The sequence below is a fragment of the Neopsephotus bourkii genome, unplaced genomic scaffold, assembly GCF_033783945.1.
Source record: "Neopsephotus bourkii isolate Nb327-2 ecotype Australia unplaced genomic scaffold, CSIRO-AGI_Nbou_v1 NB_107, whole genome shotgun sequence".
Lineage (NCBI taxonomy): Eukaryota > Metazoa > Chordata > Aves > Psittaciformes > Psittacidae > Neopsephotus > Neopsephotus bourkii.
This window is the reverse complement of record NW_026900624.1, coordinates 8866164-8883611: the sequence shown is the minus strand read 5'-3', so window position 1 is coordinate 8883611 and position 17448 is coordinate 8866164. Positions and strand designations below refer to the sequence as shown.

General features: G+C 40.0%; 1 protein-coding gene across 5 annotated transcripts in view; it reads right to left on the bottom strand.

Annotated features, from left to right (window-relative positions):
• The window catches only part of ITPR2 (inositol 1,4,5-trisphosphate receptor type 2), a 257303-nt gene that overhangs the window by 46127 nt on the left and 193728 nt on the right, over nucleotides 1-17448 (bottom strand). For all 5 annotated transcript variants that reach the window (XM_061359821.1, XM_061359829.1, XM_061359798.1 and 2 more), the window contains one exon: nucleotides 295-402. In XM_061359821.1, the coding sequence (XP_061215805.1) occupies nucleotides 295-402 (108 nt within the window). The remainder of the gene's footprint in view (nucleotides 1-294; nucleotides 403-17448) is intronic.

The following is a 17448-nucleotide window of genomic DNA, read 5'->3' as shown; positions in this document are numbered from 1 at the left end:
GTGATGTACCATACAAGATTATTCTTGACTTCATGACACTGTCATTATTTCCCTAACAAAACATGTTGGTAACACACAAGCAAGCTCCTGTAATACGATTATTTGAAGCCACTTTTAATATAGGTGCATTCCTTTTTCTCCCATAGCCAAAAGCATATTATTCAACTTTCTCCTCATAAATAATCTACACCATTTGAATAAGCTTTGCCGCTCTGAATCTTAAAAAGAGTTGATACACTGTGCACAAGATGCAAACTTGTCTTGCATCCAATCTTCCAGTGAGCAATTCTTTACCTCTATCTGTGCTGTATGATTGGCATAATACCTCAAAGCTTCATCTCCTTCATCTGGATCTGACCCTGGTTTCAGCATCTGTTGCAATGTTTTATTGTGACGAGCCAACTAGAAAAAGAGAAAAAAAATCTGATTTATGTCCTGCTGCTATGTTCTCAGCTTTATCATCTCCACTTAACTAACACAAATCTTCCTTCCCCCTATCCCCATATACTTACATGCCCAACCCAGTGGGGCTCTCTTCTCAGATAACAACAAAAATGTAATTACTTGAGAACAATAGAAATAATTTAGTCTTAAAAAGTCAGCAGCAAGTCTTCGGCTGAGATTTATGAAGGGCAGCTTAGCTTGCAGCTGAGATGGTTTAGACGGTTTTTGGAGGGCTTTTGACAAATGACAAAGAATTAGGCTGAATGCTTCTTTTCACTTAGGTTTGGACATAAAATTTGCATACCTCTGACTACGTAATTACATTTACAATTAAATTTTCTCTGCAATTTCAAATGGCTAAACAATTCTTCACCATGTTCTACATTGGTATTTCAGGGCTGCCACAATAATGTCCATAGCTATTTCAGAGGCAGCTGGACTGCAGTGGAGGACAGATACATTCCCAACTATTAAGTTGATGTTGATGCACACAGCACATACACACACACACAAATATGTATCTCCTACAAACTTTTAGAAATTATATATGTTACATGAGTAATAAAATACATCTGTTCTTGTTGAATAGTAAATATTTTAAATGTTCAATAGCTGCACAAAGGTTAATATTGAGAATGTCAGCAAACGCATTTATGATGTCCTATAGGTCAGTGAAAAACAAACACCTAATTACAAGGCATGAAGAAACACTTCTGAAAATGCAATTTTTCCTATATCACTGTGAGCAGTCTTCATCCAGAAACTGCAGTATGTCACCTATTTTAAGTGGGGAAAACTGGGGGAGGAAAGGAAAGGCTATCTTACAGACATGATTCAGATCTTAATCACTACACTGACATTACCAGAACAGACTAGACAGAGATACTAGAAAAAAGGTAGGCACAGGACTCAAAATGACCACAGGAACTAGGCTTTGAAGTAATGATCACCAGAGGTAGATTAGGATTGTACTACATGAAATAATGCTGTATGGTGAGGAATTACAGAGCAATTGCAGATCTACAAAAAAAGTGCAGGGATCAAGTCTAAAAGTAACAGTGGATGTAAACAGACATAATAATAACCTAACCAGAAAATTATCTCACTTGTTATAAGATATTTGCATGTCTCATTATCCTCCTTATAAAAGAAGGAGGGGGGACTGATACATGTAAAATCTACTCTATTTGTTCCCTAGAATCTACTGATAAAAATAAATTTTATTCTGAATTTTGATACAAACTTATTAAGTAAAGATGAATAATAAATGGAATATTCAAAAGCAAGAGAAAACAAGAAATAAATATTCAGGAAGAATAAACATACTTCATACAACTTCCTCATAGACAGATGTCTGGTTGGCCCTGACAGCAGAGCCTTGAACCAATGCGGCTGAACTTCAGCCTTTTATAAAAGGGTGACAAGCAGATATACAGGGAGACATGCAAAAAAATCACATGGGGGTCAACCACAGAGCAATATTCTTTCCATAAATAATGGATTTCTACCTTGAAGAGTTACTTTTTTACTCTTTCTAGCAAATGCATGGATAATCTCATTACACTTATTAATCTTATGCAACTTTCACTTCTTTTTAAGACTAAAAAGGTTCCTTAAGACTACCTGACCAGTTATGTTTCACACAAGCCATATAACCCAATCCAGTCAGTAGTCGCTGCAGTATGACCACAAGATCTGCTTAGCAGGACAACTTGAGTTCGTTTCCTAGAGGTCTTTTCCATCCCTCCCAATACATGCTCCAGCATCACGGAGAAACAAGGTAAGCTTACGGAAACAAGATACTTACTATTTAAAAATTCCCTTTAAACAGTGCTACTATTTTTGACTTAGCTTTATTGAGTGCCCCTCTGCTTCTGTACTTACAAAAGGGCAAGTGAGAGCACACAATTCACCTCCTCTGTATCATTCATCATTCTGTACACTACTGTCACGTCCTCTTTTATTTGTCTCTTCTTTAAATTAAAACAATCCCTATCTTTCCCATCCCTCCACAAACATAAGACTCTCTGTGACTCAATTATTTTCCTTGTCTATCTCCAAATGCCCTTCACTTTGGCTATATCTCTTCTTCAAGATACAAAGAAAAGAACTGACTAGATAGAATGCAATCACACCATGCTTGTAGTGGTGAATTAGAATAACCAGATGCAAATATATTCCCCTTTTTATATCTTCTGTAATAGGAAGATTTTGGTCTGTATCTTGACCCGTTTTAGTCCAATGTCAACCATTAAGAGTTTGAGTTTTCTAATAAATGACAAGTTAAGGATGTATGGATAGCTCTTCTCATATAAAAATTCTGCCAGTTTGGAGAAAAGGACATGTATAATTTCATGATTTTCGATTAATACCACAAAAACTTTCTATAAACTTGAATTTGTACACAGAATTGGAAACGCCACTTTTAAGCCATATGAAATGTCAAGATATTGCTACATGATATGCTTTTAACTGTCCATAACTTGTACTGTAAAAGTATCTCTCAAACAATACCAGTGACGTAAATTCTCTTACCACACAGACTAGAAGGGAAAACTACCTCAGCCTTCGTGTCCCTAATGGGACTTACTAGCCCAGTGTGTTAACAGACTCCTGATGATTTGAGACAGTGCTGATGCATATTCATACATATTTCACTGTCAGGTTTCATGTGAATTGCAGCCATGTATTTTGAAACAGCGTGGATTCGGTAATCTTCATCATACCTTATAAACTGTTCTTTCAGGCAGTGACTGTCTTTTGCTGATGTGTGTACAGAGCCTAGTGCAACACAGCTGGGGCTTCCCAATGCTAGCACTAGACAAAATGATCTGAAGAACAGACTGGGACCTTTTGTGCTGCCAGCAAAAACACACACTGGAAACAACCAGAGACTGCTGACCAAGCTGCGGGAACTACAGCAGATTTCAGGAGGGAAACATACATAGAGGTGTCAGCAACAGTACTAGGCAGGTAAGCACTCATAACTTTATTTCTTTCCGCTTCTCCATTTCCCTATATTCACTTACCTTCTTTAGCCTAGACCTTCAGAGAGTAACCTCAGGACAAAAAGACAGAGCAATGAAAATAACAATGCAGTGACAAACTGTGAACCTAAAATATGGAAAGCTTATCCAAGCTTATAATGCAATCTCGGTGACAGTCTGTGACTGGCATGTAAAGGCCATTCAAGCTCTGAATGACATTTTCTTCATAGTTAACTCCTGTGAGGTAGTTATTTCCAAATCTTTCTGGGAAGATAGAGGACAGGTCACTGGATGGGCATGGACAATAGCAACTATAATGAAAAGACTAGCCCCATTTATGTTTATAACCCAAAGCTCAGAAATGCATGGCAAGCATCACTGATACAAAACATATCCATCTCTAGAGCCTGAATTTGCAAAGAACTCCTCCCAAAGTTACTTCTGAGGAGAAAACTCTCAGTCAGTCATTCACTCACCCATCAACCATGAAGTGACAATATTTTAAATGCCAACACTGTATTTTATTGTTCACGAAGACACGTAGGGAAAAGGAAGCATCATACAATGGAACAGTGATTTCCAAAGAGGGGATGTCTAAGGCAGTAGTTAGATGAATAATTTGGCTTTCATTCAGTTCCCGAGGAAAGACTGTTGTTCATCTTGAAAGATACTTACTTAAAAAATTTGGAAAACACTGCAATAAAGCATCAGTACAAAATGTGAAAGATTGAGGACAGACCAAGAATGCTGAAGACATTAATAAAGAAACAGTAGAGAGAAATGACAGAATTACAAGTAATACTCAGTCCAAACTCCTCACACAACATGATTATAATATCAGATCTTCTATTCATCTGGGATGCTATATATGATCAGCAGCGCAGAAAACCACAGCAGGCCCATCTTTTGCAATTAACAATATATGGGTTTCCTACAGGCTTTTTGTTTTAGAGTCAAGATTTCCTTGAACAAAAAGGCAGTTATTTAAATATTCTCAAAGAAGAAGGGATTTAAAGCTGTGAATGTTCACATCATCAGCCTGAAAGTAACTCATTGACTTGGGATACTAGATTGGTTTGCCGAAACACTTAGGAACGTATGTGTGCACGTGCGGAAAAATTACTGGGAAAAGAGAAAGTAATTCTCCACTTTTCATTATTTCTGTAAACCATAGCCCCCTTCCGTATTTTTACATGAATGTGTTGTAACTGGACCTAACTTGCAAACTGCAAGGGTCTCCTCTGTGGCCCAGTACTCACAGGAGACACGAGGTATAACTCAGTACACAGCTGAGTGGTTGTAAAAACTGCTGACTTCCTCAGGCTTTGCTTCAGCCCCAGAAAAGACTAGGAGTTTGGGAAATAGGAGGTAGAAACAGCAGGCTGAAACCCCACAAATTCTGAGAGATTTATTTCACTCTCTAGTATTTTGAGACTGCAAACCTGGGTGGTAAAGGTGAGTTTGTGTGACTACAGTGGTATAAAGGGATCTACATGCGTGAAGCTTAGTGTCCTGTAACCAACCATGGTTTTCACAGGAGTTGGTCTACAGCCAAAGTGTCAAACATGTTAAACCCATTTTCCACAAAAGGCTGATGGAGCATTACTATAAGCTCTTGATAACTGGCCGAGAAACACAAATAAAAACACTTTCTGTGCCTTGAAACACTTTACAGTATTGCTATTAAGTAATACAAACACCTAAATTATATATATAAAAAAATATCCTTGACACCAATTGTCTTAAATTTGTTCTTATAGTTGTAAGGCAGCAGTAATGCTGTTACCTGATGCTGGAGATACCTGGCACACATGACAAGGGAAGGGAACTGGGTTAGGCAGTAGTTGGGAGTGTGCTGGGGATTGGGGCTCATTTTGGGGAGAGAACTGAATGTGTGGTGCACTTGCAAGCTATAGTACTGCACAGTAAGCCCTCTGCACCTTAGCCCATGCCCCCGCTGCAGTTCACTAACCAACTCCACGGTGGGTCCCCTCTAACATGTCAGGGCAGAGAGCAGCCACTACACAATCCTGGTAATTCATGAACCACGGGGAAAGCAAGAGCTGTTTGTATAGACCTGATGTCCAATGCATGGCATCTGATAGATCTGCTGCGACTTACCTTCATCTCTGCCCTGTCAGTAACCAGACATACTGCAGTGTAGGTTGCCATCCCAAAGGCCAGTGGTCTTTCACCAAGAAGAAACAACACAAAATATAACTTGCAGTAAGAGCAGAATAACTGCATTTGTTCAAATTAGTTTCACCTTGATGTGCATACTTGTGCAGCTGGGGCTCATTTACAGCAGCAATCTCTTCCTCATTTTTCCCCTTCCGTCCCTTGGCTCCTGGAGCCAGGCAGTGTGAGACCTGGCACTACCAAACCCCCTCATCACAAGGGGAAACCCCAGTCATCTCACTGAATACTTTGTTTTCTGCTTAGAGAGTGAGAAATGTTAAAAAGCTGCCGGGACACTGACAAGAAAAAAACACAAAGATCAAGAAACAACAGCAAAGAGAAAGTCAAGCGAGTAGCAAACAGGATGGTTGACAGACAGAAGAGGTCAGGAGACAGAAAATAAGATCCTCTTCCTTGGCATACCAGGGCCTTACCACATGCCAGCTCCCTGCCCAAAGGCAAATAAGAACACTAGGAGTGTTCCATCGGTAAACAAGGAGAGAGAGAAAGCAAGGAAAAAGGAAATGTCATCTTAACCATAACTGAGCAGAAATTTTTATTCCGACTGGCTGTACTAACAGTAATAACAACTTCTGAGCTCCCCATGTTCCAATCAAAACTGAATGGTGCTTTCTGCAATACACAGGGCAACTTCCTTTCCAGAAGTCATTACAGTTTTATAGAGCGGCACCTTTGCACTCTACCACAAAGCAATCTGTTAACAAACATTAGGAACAGCAGGGATGGAGCAATGGGAGACTCTCAAATCAAGTATTCATTGATTTCATTTAGATGATTATACTGTACAGAGCAAACCAAAAGGGTTTAGAGTTAATCTTCCCCTGATGGCTTGTGGTACATGAGGAGGGCCCTGGGTGGTCCAGACGCTTTGGATTCTGTTGCTGGGTCTTCCATGGCCTCATGTAACCTCTGAGACACCACCTCTCCTGCCAAGCCTCCATGTGGTGTGCACTACAAATTGTGCATAATAGTTATCCACCTCACAGCGAAGGGAGAAAAAAATCCACTTTAATATTATCACACAAGAGGAACCACCACAGTTAAGTGATCTCTATCACTATTATGTTTGCAGACCCCTTAGGAAATTCACTGCTATTTTTGCTGTGGCTTTGCTGTTCTTTTATTCCTGATGAAAGCCAGAAGAAGACAAAATGACTTGCTAATATTTCAATGAGCTTCACTTCCATTTGTCTTCTTTGTAATTTCTTTTGCAGGCAAAGCTTACTTGCAAAAAAAGTAAAATGCATGTGTGGGGGAAGTTCATGACAGATAAAAAGTGTTGCAACAAAACAAAATTGATTCGCAGGGGGTGGGTGTGAAACACCTGCAGGTTTCATGTAAACTGGCATGGGCAGCTGTGCCTATGGGAGCCAAATCAGCTCAATGCACACGCTGGTCACATTTGGATTTATTCATGTACACTAACAACACTAAACATAGGATATGGATAGCAGTATGCAATGCAGAGTGTTCCCAACAGGATGACTGCTCTTGTAGACTATCTCCTATGATTACTGTAAGCAAAATTTTGGAGAGTATAGGATGGAAGAAAATAAGGAGATGGGAATTATCAGACATGATTAGGGGAACGTAACAAGAAAGTTCAATGCAAAAGGAAGAAAGAGCAGAGTAACTGCAACTAATCTTCTTCAGAGCATACAAGGAAGAAAATCCCAGCCACATGCAACTTATACAAAAGGCAGATAAAACACTGCACCCAAACTAAGACCTTATTGGCATGGACACCGGCATTGTACGGACCCAGTCTGAGACAGACCAAAACCAGCAAGCACATGGATCCCAAATCTGCACAGCATTCACCTCTAAAGGCCATACACTTTATATACATACAAAACATATACATAAACCTGAGATAAGAGAACTGTGAATGACATACCCTTTTCAGGAACTATTAAAATCCTCTTGCTATCAAGCACTTTACTTTCTAGGTTTCTCTTCTTATTCAGAACAGTGATTCTCTCAAAATAGCCATCTACTGCTGTCTAATATGTGGCCCTTAAAGAAAAGGAAGGCTAGCACAAACAAAAGTAGGAACTGCTTACAACTCTTATTTTGGGTGCAATGTGGTGAGGGGAACCACAGTTTTAAGTCTTTAGAAGACACTGACTGGGAGTCAACCTCCCTTCCTCCGGCACCAAGAGCAGAGCAGAAAGTTACATGGGTTGATACTTCCAGAATGGGCTCATCCTCCTCTTCAGCATCTACCCAAACTATACACAAACCAATTCAGTCTCTGAGACTTGCATTGCTGGCTCCCTCCTCATGTTTTCCCAATATTAAGTCTCATCTTGTAAATTTGCAGTATAGTGCCACAGTGTCTTTTGCATACTGACCCCTTAGGCTGGATGCAGTTCACCAATCCAATGTATGATACAACCGTTAGCTCTGCTACATGCAAGTATGGATTGGAAGACGGCCACTTTACATACGCTGCACTTGTAGAGGCTGGGATTAACCATCTATCAATCTTCAATAAAGTACATTAAAGAGACTTAAGTGCCCAGCTGCAACTTCGTACCATGGCTCAACCTCCATAATTCAAGCATTTGATTATGGCCATTATGTGGTCCTCTCAGTTGTCACACCAACAGCAAAGTAAAAAGTCTGTTTCTAACCAATCCTTGTTAGCATCCCACCTCTTCAGCAGGTATTTCCACCAGACACAAAAACCATAACATGGTCATTCAGGTTCAAAACCATATGAGACTAAAGTAGCAAGTAAACAGCTGAAGCTGCAATCTGTCAAATACACAAAAGACATGCATTTCCTAACTTCTGCAAGGAGTCTGATGTATATTCTTTCTGGGGTACAAAACAGGACAGTTACTGAGTGTGGAGATGGACAGGAACTGAGAGATGTCTCCCTCCAAGTAATTACAGTGGTGAGATTTTGCAGCTTTTTCAATCATGATGTTGAGTGCTTGCCTCACCCTCCAATTAGCAGAGCAAAATGTCTGTAAAAAAATCATCTGGAGGCATAGGAACAGAGAGAAGAGAAAGTGAAATGGTGAGAGTCGGTCTTTCCAAGTCTGTATTCTGGCTACTGCCCTCAGGAGTGCACTTTCACTTGGTTCTTATGGCGTTACAGTTCCTGGTGGGAAAGCAAAGGGTAAAAATTTCATCTCTCTCCTCACTAGGCATTCACAAATAATGCTGCTCCAGCTAACCAACTGGTGCTCTACAGGCAGACACATAGAAAGAAGAGGCTGGAAAGACCAAGCTCAGTTGAGGCTACCACAGAACATCATTCATATAAACCAATTCTGAAAATCCCTGCCCATACCTAAGAGAAAAGGAACCATGTCTTTAACGCCAGGTTGATTAGATGCTTATCTAATCTGTCAGAAGGTGTTTCACTCCTGTAAAACTACTGGTAGCCTTAAGTAACTGAGCACCTCACTTTTACTGTAGAAAAGCATAATCAGCCATTAAAACTAAATTTCACAGCTGGACAGTTTAATCAGTAACTCTTAAAGGTGCCTCAGAAAAAGTGCAAGGTGGACCTAATTTTCAGTTTTCAGTGCTGTCTTAAGTTAAATAAAGAGGTTGGCAACTGAGGTAGCTCTGCCTATTTGTAGATGGCAAATTCAGATCTTGTCTATTCTGGAAATCCCTATGATGACTGAGATACCTAATTAAATTATGACATCAGAGGAGATGAGAGTTAAAACTGAACAATTGTGAGGAACCGACATATTTTGACATTCTGTTTAATGCTCTTTATTTTCGTTAACCTGTAATTACTTCAATGACTACTGAACCATTGAGAACGACAAAAAGGTACGTCTTTGTTAGAGAAGATGTCCCACAGGGTTTTAATTAAGGTATAGGATTTCACAATGCAGATATCAGAGGCCTATTAGAACTGCTCTGATAATATTAAGTAAGACCAGACTTCACTTTCACGGTATTTCCAAGGTTACCCTCACTTCCCCTCAAAACAAACAAACAAAACAAGTTCCTCCTAGCTCAGAGAAAAATGTTTTAGTTGTGCTTTAGATATAAGGAAAAGAGCACTGTGGGTCACGTGAAGGTCACCTCCAATGGAAAAGGCCCAGCTTTGCCTCCACAGCAAGCCTTCACCTACAGTAGATTATTGCATCTTAAGACCTGGTGTACTTCGTCTGAACAATGTTAAGTAGCTACATTACATACATTTCTGAGCAAAAATATGTATGCACTGCAGTTGAGGGCAACTGAAATTGCAGTCTACTTTGAAGGCTGACTTTGTAAAGATGGCACTGTGTGGTCCCACATTTATTGTCTCTCTGTGGCTTTCAGATTGGGTATACTCAGTTTACAAGCAAAATGATTTTTAATTCTACTTCATGCTCCTCCATGCAATTTCAATCAAAAAGCTGTAAATCAAGCCATCTTCTTTTTCACCCATATATCATCACTCTTAATGAAGACCATGTATGCCAAAGGCAAGCAGGGAGCTCTAGGGTAAGACTATGGTTTAAGAGCAACAGGTCAAGTTCTCTGCTAGTATAAATCAGTATTGCTTGCCTACTTTCAGGGGAGTCATTTCCATGTAGACCAGCTGAGGATACAGCAAAATGAAGACCCGTTCTTAAAGTGGGAAGCTAAGTAACTGCCCTGCTGAGGCAGAACCAAAGGAGAACCAAAGTCATTCTCAGCCTGTACTGCTTCAGATAGCAATAACAAGGTAGTATGTTTCTTAATAATACAGGACTGAAAATAGAGCCTGAGAGCAGAGAATATCTTAAGCAGTATGTCGTTGTCCCACAGCCAATTTTCAGAGTAAAACCACAGACTAATGTGAAGATTTCACAATGCAGACACTTAAAAAAGAAAGGATATTTCTTCTAGTGTAACGTTTGGATGCTGACACCAGCACAACATCCCAATGACAAAAAAATCTTGTAAACCATGAAACACAAGGACACAGGATTACAGAAATTAAAGATAGAAGAAGAAACCACAAAGCAGAAATATTAAGGCCACCTGCACACTAGTGAAATGCACAGTTGCTACAGCCAAACAGGATATATCCCTCATTAATATTACATATAACAAAACACACACGTATGTATAATAGATACTTGATCTTACCCTGGAGAAGTAGACCCATAAAAATGAAAATAAGATAAAACCTTTGCGGTCAGCCTACAGTAAAAAGCTCTAGTCTGAATCTTAGCACCTATTAACAGCCTAAGTCAACAGGATACCAGAGGGAAAACAGAGGTTCCATGTAGATCCCTATCAAAGTCATGACAGGATTCTGAGGTGAATGCTTCCAAGGAGAAGGGGAGAAAACAGAAAACACTGAAGGACAAGTTGCCAAGGTTTTAACCTGAGGCCTAACAATGAAGCACAGGTTGCCAAGGTTTTAACCTGAGACCCAAGAGCTGCCACAGACATTTGTTTAATCTTTCAGGTGCTCATTAGTGTCAAGCCCTTGTGGCAGCCTCCATACTGTCTGTCTGTACTATAGCTGGCTGAACACAGAGTTATATACCACCCTAATGAGCCGCAAGGAGGGTGATGTGCGTCATTGGCTTCTGTTTCAATCTTGGCAATCTAAGCATAAAAGCCTTGCAACAGCTTCTGATTCTGCTGACATTTAATTAGCTTGTGTCATTTTGATGCCATAGCCTGTCTCATCAGGATGATAACTACAAAACAACATGTGGAGCATAAAAGTTCTATGAGAAGTTTCAGGTCTGGCAGCCAAGGATACAAGTCCCCTGACAGTCACTGTTCGTGGGACTAGTCCCCATTAGCCCTTTGTTTCGGCACTGGTATCAGTGAGAGCATCTCTGCTAAGGAGAGAGAAACAAAAAAAAAAAATAATCCCCAAACAACCTAAAACTGCAAACTTCAGCATAGCCTTACAAAAAAAATTACATCCTTTAGCTTAAAAAATTCTATCCATCCTGCAGAACAGGAGCATCCCTATTGCACAAACTCACAGCTATTAATCCTGAAGGACAGGTATATCCTAAAGGATAGGTTTTATAATTATCCAGCCTCAAATGTTAGTCTTGTTTATTTAAGTATAGTATAAGTATGTATAGCATTCTCCATTTGCTATCAGGTGCTTGGGAAGACAATCTTCAGTAATACCTGCCAATTGCTGCTTCTTCACGTCAGCTGCAAAAATTTGAAAATGGCCATTGCTACACAAAATGTGACTGATTTATATTTTCACTCAATATAACCAGTGATTATGGTACATCTGTTTACACCAGACAAGCTCAAATATTTTTGTATTTTGATCTTCTTCCCAAAATCCTATTCTTATGCGCTAAAGACATTGCTTTTTTGGAGTGTACCAGTCAGAGATGTGTAAAAACTTCAAAAGAACCAAGCCGCTTTGTTCATGAACAGAATCAACTCAAAATCTTTGTCAGTAGAACCTAGGCACTACCTAATGTTTTGTAAAGACAGACACTTACAGGACTAATGGACTACAGCTCTGTTTCTGAGCCAGGCATCTACTTGAGGCAAAGGATGGGCAGAAAGACATCAGCAAGCTTCAAAATTCACTGAGCCAGTGTGATTCCCAGATCTCAGCTCTTCTGGAGGATTCCTGATGGAGCTGAAAGCTGCTTCCTAACTCTTTCAGAGCAAAAAGCTCTGGGGAACTCACAGCTCCCACAACGACAAAGAGATCTCTTCGAGGTTAATGTTGTGAGCCAGTAATGGCAACACCATCATCAAGGTGTTCTTGAAAGACTTTTCCACTTGGCTTCTATCTCTTTTCCATGGTATAACCATGATGTTACCATTTCAGCCAGTTAATGTCCACTGCAGACTACTTGGGGTTGTAATTGGTTCCACCCATTCCCTATTCTAAATAACATTCCAGGTGTTTCTTTGCTGTGTCTTATAGAAATGTCAATGCACAGTATTAAGTAATTAATTTCTGCTTCATCAACACTAGTTTTTAAATGGTCAAATTTCACCCTAAATTTAACCCTGACCATTATCATCACTTCTTGCAGAATACTGCTTTGTCTGCCTGGGACAACCCAGCCAGTTCAGAAAGCTTTGGATTCTTTGGATTCTCATACTAAAGGCCAAGTTACATATAGCAATCCTACGTCACATCTGAAGGCACAGAACCACAGTGTTACATCTCCTGTACATTAAACTATAGAAAATCTGCACCCATCATTTTAAGCAAGGCTTTGCCATAGAATCCCTTGCCCTGACTTGAATTATATGCAATAATTCATATTTACTTTATAGTGTATGATTTAATAGATGTATTTTATTTTATGCATGCACACACAAACACAAAGGAAAAGGAGGACCAAGGTCTAAATTCACCTGTCCAAATGTTAAAACACAGCTAACTGAAGAACAGCCAGCAGCTGCTCCAAGATAAACACCAAAAATAGCTACCCACAAAAAAACTTAAACCTTACAATACCTCCCTCATATACTTGTATCTATTATCTTATGAAATCTCTTTTTGCCCTAACAATCTATAATATTAGCAGCACAGGAAAGTTTATTTGAAATATATACATTAGCATGATCTCTTTAAAAGATTCTTGGATTACTAATGTGCTCAGTGATTATGCATTCTCAACTGTAATACTGACTAAATGCCAATTTTCCTCATTAGTAAAGCAGCTAGGATTGAGTGACCACAGGAGGAAGCCCAATGTTGCAGTTAAAGTAAAACACTGGGCATCTAGCAGGCTGTATTCACTTCCCATGACAGCTAATGACTTGCTTTCTATACCTGCTTCTGGCTTGGTGTCTTTACCTCCAATAGTGGGTAATAACCATCTCCTTTAAGAGAAGGGGAAACAAAATTAACAAAAGCTTTAACTTGTCCAAAATCCTATGAATGGAAGATTAATTCATTAAAAAGTTCTGAAACCACTATTATTAAAGTCACTTATTTGTTCTGCTCTTGCAGAACAAATAAATTGTTCTTCATTGTTGTTTATAAGAGTCCCATAACAATACAGTCCTAGGCATAGATTTGACATGGTCCCAGTCCTTGTTGTACTCAAACCTGATGAATACATATAATGACATGCTAAACAGAAATTCACAGAAACAATAGGCTTTGTGCTTTAGAACTTTACAGAACTGAATAGCTCATTTTTTTAAACTGATTTTAGTTTCTCCTTAATGAATTAGATTGGATATAAGGAGGAAATTCTTTCCTGTTAGGGTGGTGAGGCACTGGAATAGGTTGCCCAAGGAGGTTGTGAATGCTCCATCCCTGGCAGTGTTCAAGTCCAGGTTGGACGAGGCCTTGGGTGATATGGTTTAGAGCGAGGTGTCCCTGCCCATGGCAGGGGGGTTGGAATTTGATGATCTTAAGTTCCTTTCCGACCCTAACCATTCTGTGATTCTATGAATGTATCGTATCCAAGTCTCATTATCAAACCAGTCCTATTTGAAATGTCAAAACCAGCAACTTTTAAAAAATATCCTGTAGCGTACCCCTACCCCCAAACTACAAATCCATGCTATCACTTATTACCATTATAGTTGCCTACTTAGCAAATACACATTCTTCATGTGTGTATACTAATAAGCAATACACTGCATGAAGTAAACACGGCAATAAGATATCAGTTTGATAAAGTTTGTTAATTTCGATAAAGAAATCTTGATTCTGCTAATTAAAAAATAACAAATATATAAGGCTGAATAACATTATTTTGCTCAGTCCATTTAAAATTCACACTAGAGGGGAAAGATTATGACTTGCTCATGATGTCCAGCTGCTACGGTACGCTTAGTAGTACCTGCAGCAAGGATCTTACAATTCACAGCAATTCCTAGCTCTTTTCCCTTGGTTTATTTCAAGAGCTTATAAATGGAACAACACTTCCAACTGGTTTAGTCTATCAGAAAGCCTAGTTCAAGCTTGTGCTTGTTTGTGCTGTATACCTGCATTGATACCATGCAGTGTTAACTACTTCACTTTATGGGGTAGAGGAAATGATTTTTCGTTAAGTCTTGGTGCCACCGGGAAATTATATAAATATAAGTAGGTCTGGTACTCCACTGGGCTTTAAATAAGCTTTTGGCTTAACCTCATGAAAAACCCCAAAACAAACCCTTCTACTTCTGTAACCTGGAGGTTAGAACGGTACTGTGGAGTTCCAAGACCTACGCTCCCACTACAGCAAGGCATTTAAGGGTACCCTTAAAACTGAGCAGTTGAGCAAATATTTTGCTAGCCTGAGAGCACAGAAGAAGCATCATGAAAGGGGTGACACACTAGGTCAGTACCACTATACTCCTGCAACAGCTTTGGGAACCAGATCGAGCAAGTCACAAGACACTGGCAATTTGTTACAGTATCACTACTTGCTTCCCTACTCCCCACCGGCTGGCATCCTTCTAGGCCAAAGACATGCCTACACACCTCTACAGGCGGAGGAAAGTGTGCAAGCTGACCGGAAGCTATGTGCAGTTATTTCACATTCTTCTGCACCTCATGAATGAAACCCCTGGCTGAAAGGTGCAGTGTATTAGCTTGGGCTTCACAACTGACTTAGACAGCTTGCATGTAGCTGAAAAACACAGGGAAACACTCCAAAGTACTTTCTGTTAACAGAAGTACATATATACATGCAAACTACAGGAGCCTGTGGTTATAAACAGTGCCTTATCTTACTCCATAGTAAATGTAAAGGAGTCATGAACCTCACAGAAATCCTACTGACTCCAAGAAAGCATTTTTTAGTTTACACACTACTGAAATACTTTGTTATAACTAACAGGTAAGAAGGTCAAGCAGAGGATTTATTTAGCCTTTTATGAACACTTTTTCTGGACATTAATTATTTAAAAATGTGTTTGTCCTACATAATGCTTTTGCACATAAGAAATGAGTATGAAACTTTCTTGTGCTACTATGTCAATAGCTTTTCTAAATTGCTACAGAGACATCACATCAAGATGAAATCTCTTTGTGGACAGCTTTCCTAACTCTGCAAATTAGTGCAGCCTTCTTTAACAGTATCTTTTAAAATGACAGCAGTAAAAATGCCACACCAATTTATTCTGGTTGAGTCTTGAGAAGAGGAGGTATAAGCTGATGGAAATATCCATAACACACCACTGGCATTCACCCGAGACTACTGTAAGAAATTAGCAATGTCAAGTTCAAGGCTTTGCTCTCAGCATGACATTTGAACAAGACAAAGAATACAGAATCTCCTTCATGGATTTTCAAAAGAATTGTGGACACTATCTAGCAATAATAGGATGTGACCTCGAGCACCCGCTTGTGTCACTCCTCCAGAAGTGGCTGTATAAGAGCTATGTTTGGAAGGACTCCCTACCCCAAAGCCAGTCTGCAGAGTGGGGGTGCAGCTCATGGTAGTTCCTCATGGATAAGTCAGTTCTGCTTTCTCTCAGTGGTGCTCCCTTCTCCTCTCTGCTCATAATACATCAAATGGGAAAAGTGAGGAGCAGCAGTGTCCAGACAGCCTGGAGCCAGTGCAGGGGAAGTAGCACAGCTCTGGCAAGTGGCAGGCTGGAGGAAGATGAAGAAATAAAGGAAAGAAAAGACAGAACAGAGAAACATGTGGAGGAGACGTGATAAGTGTCATATGGCATATTTAACAGTGTCTTACAATCATGTCCCAGAGGCTCTTTGCCCACACACCTGCCCACATGTGTGTGTGATGCGTAAGTGTGCACATGCAATTGCATACCTGCTCCTGCATATGCATTTGGGATAGGGGTTGGAAGGTTGTAAAGATTTAGTAACAGAAATCTCAGACTTGCTTGTGACATATTTATAACTTTCTATGCACTGCGGGTCAATCATTTACAAGAATGTCTTTTGCTTCTGGTAAAATCAACCACAGGAAGGGCAAGGAAGGATGTAGTGGTGGCAAAATGCAGAACCCATCATCGCCCTGAAGAGTACAACGACAAAAACTGAAAGTCTGAGCTCCCCAAAATAAACTGTCTCTGTTTGAGGGCTGTAACAGCAAAAAGAGGAACTTTTGGTCTTGATTCTGCTATTACAGAGGGACCAAAGAGCTGTAACTCAAACAAGTGGTCACAAGCAAGTGTCAGGAAAGTGACTGAGGAGCCACACTGGTTGTAGAAAAAAATGTCAGATGAACTGTGAAACTGTAAGGAGTACAGTAAAGAAATAGTATGTATATCAGGTCAGCTAAGTCAAGAGGAAGGCCCAGGCACCCAAAAGCCACTTTGACACAGCAAAGCGTAAGAGGGTGTTCAGAGGGTGGAGCCACCAAAGGAACCCAGCAACAATGGTCTTACAGAGGAGGGACCATGCTCATATCCTGCCCATCCCAGGGTGAGTGAAAGGGCACACATGGAAAGAGTTTGGTGTCAAGGATCAGCAGTTCTTTGCCATGAATCATAGCTTTTTATTAGCAGAGAAGAGAGCAAGGCCCCAGATTGCCTGCCCTTCCATTGCTTTGTTTTGATATGGGGCTTGACATGGGTGCAAAGCTACTGTAAACACACACACGTACTGTGTTACAGAAATGAAAGAAAAGGAAAACAGTCCATTTCTTGTACAAAGATGGATATTTTTACAGCATACAGAGCCAATCATGCCATTAATTCTACAGAACAGGAAGGAGCTCAGTAAATTGCTGTAAAAATATCCATCCTTATGCAACCAAAATGCCTACTATGGATTAGGCATTAGGAATAGCTGCAGAGTGGTATCTCGGACCTCCCCAGCACCCCATTTATGTATCTAGGGACAGAACTTAATCTACACCTCAGCTAGCTAGTTTACGCTTGGTAGTGACCTCTTCTGTAAAATGACCCCAGCAGTCACTTCATACACAGTTTTAGG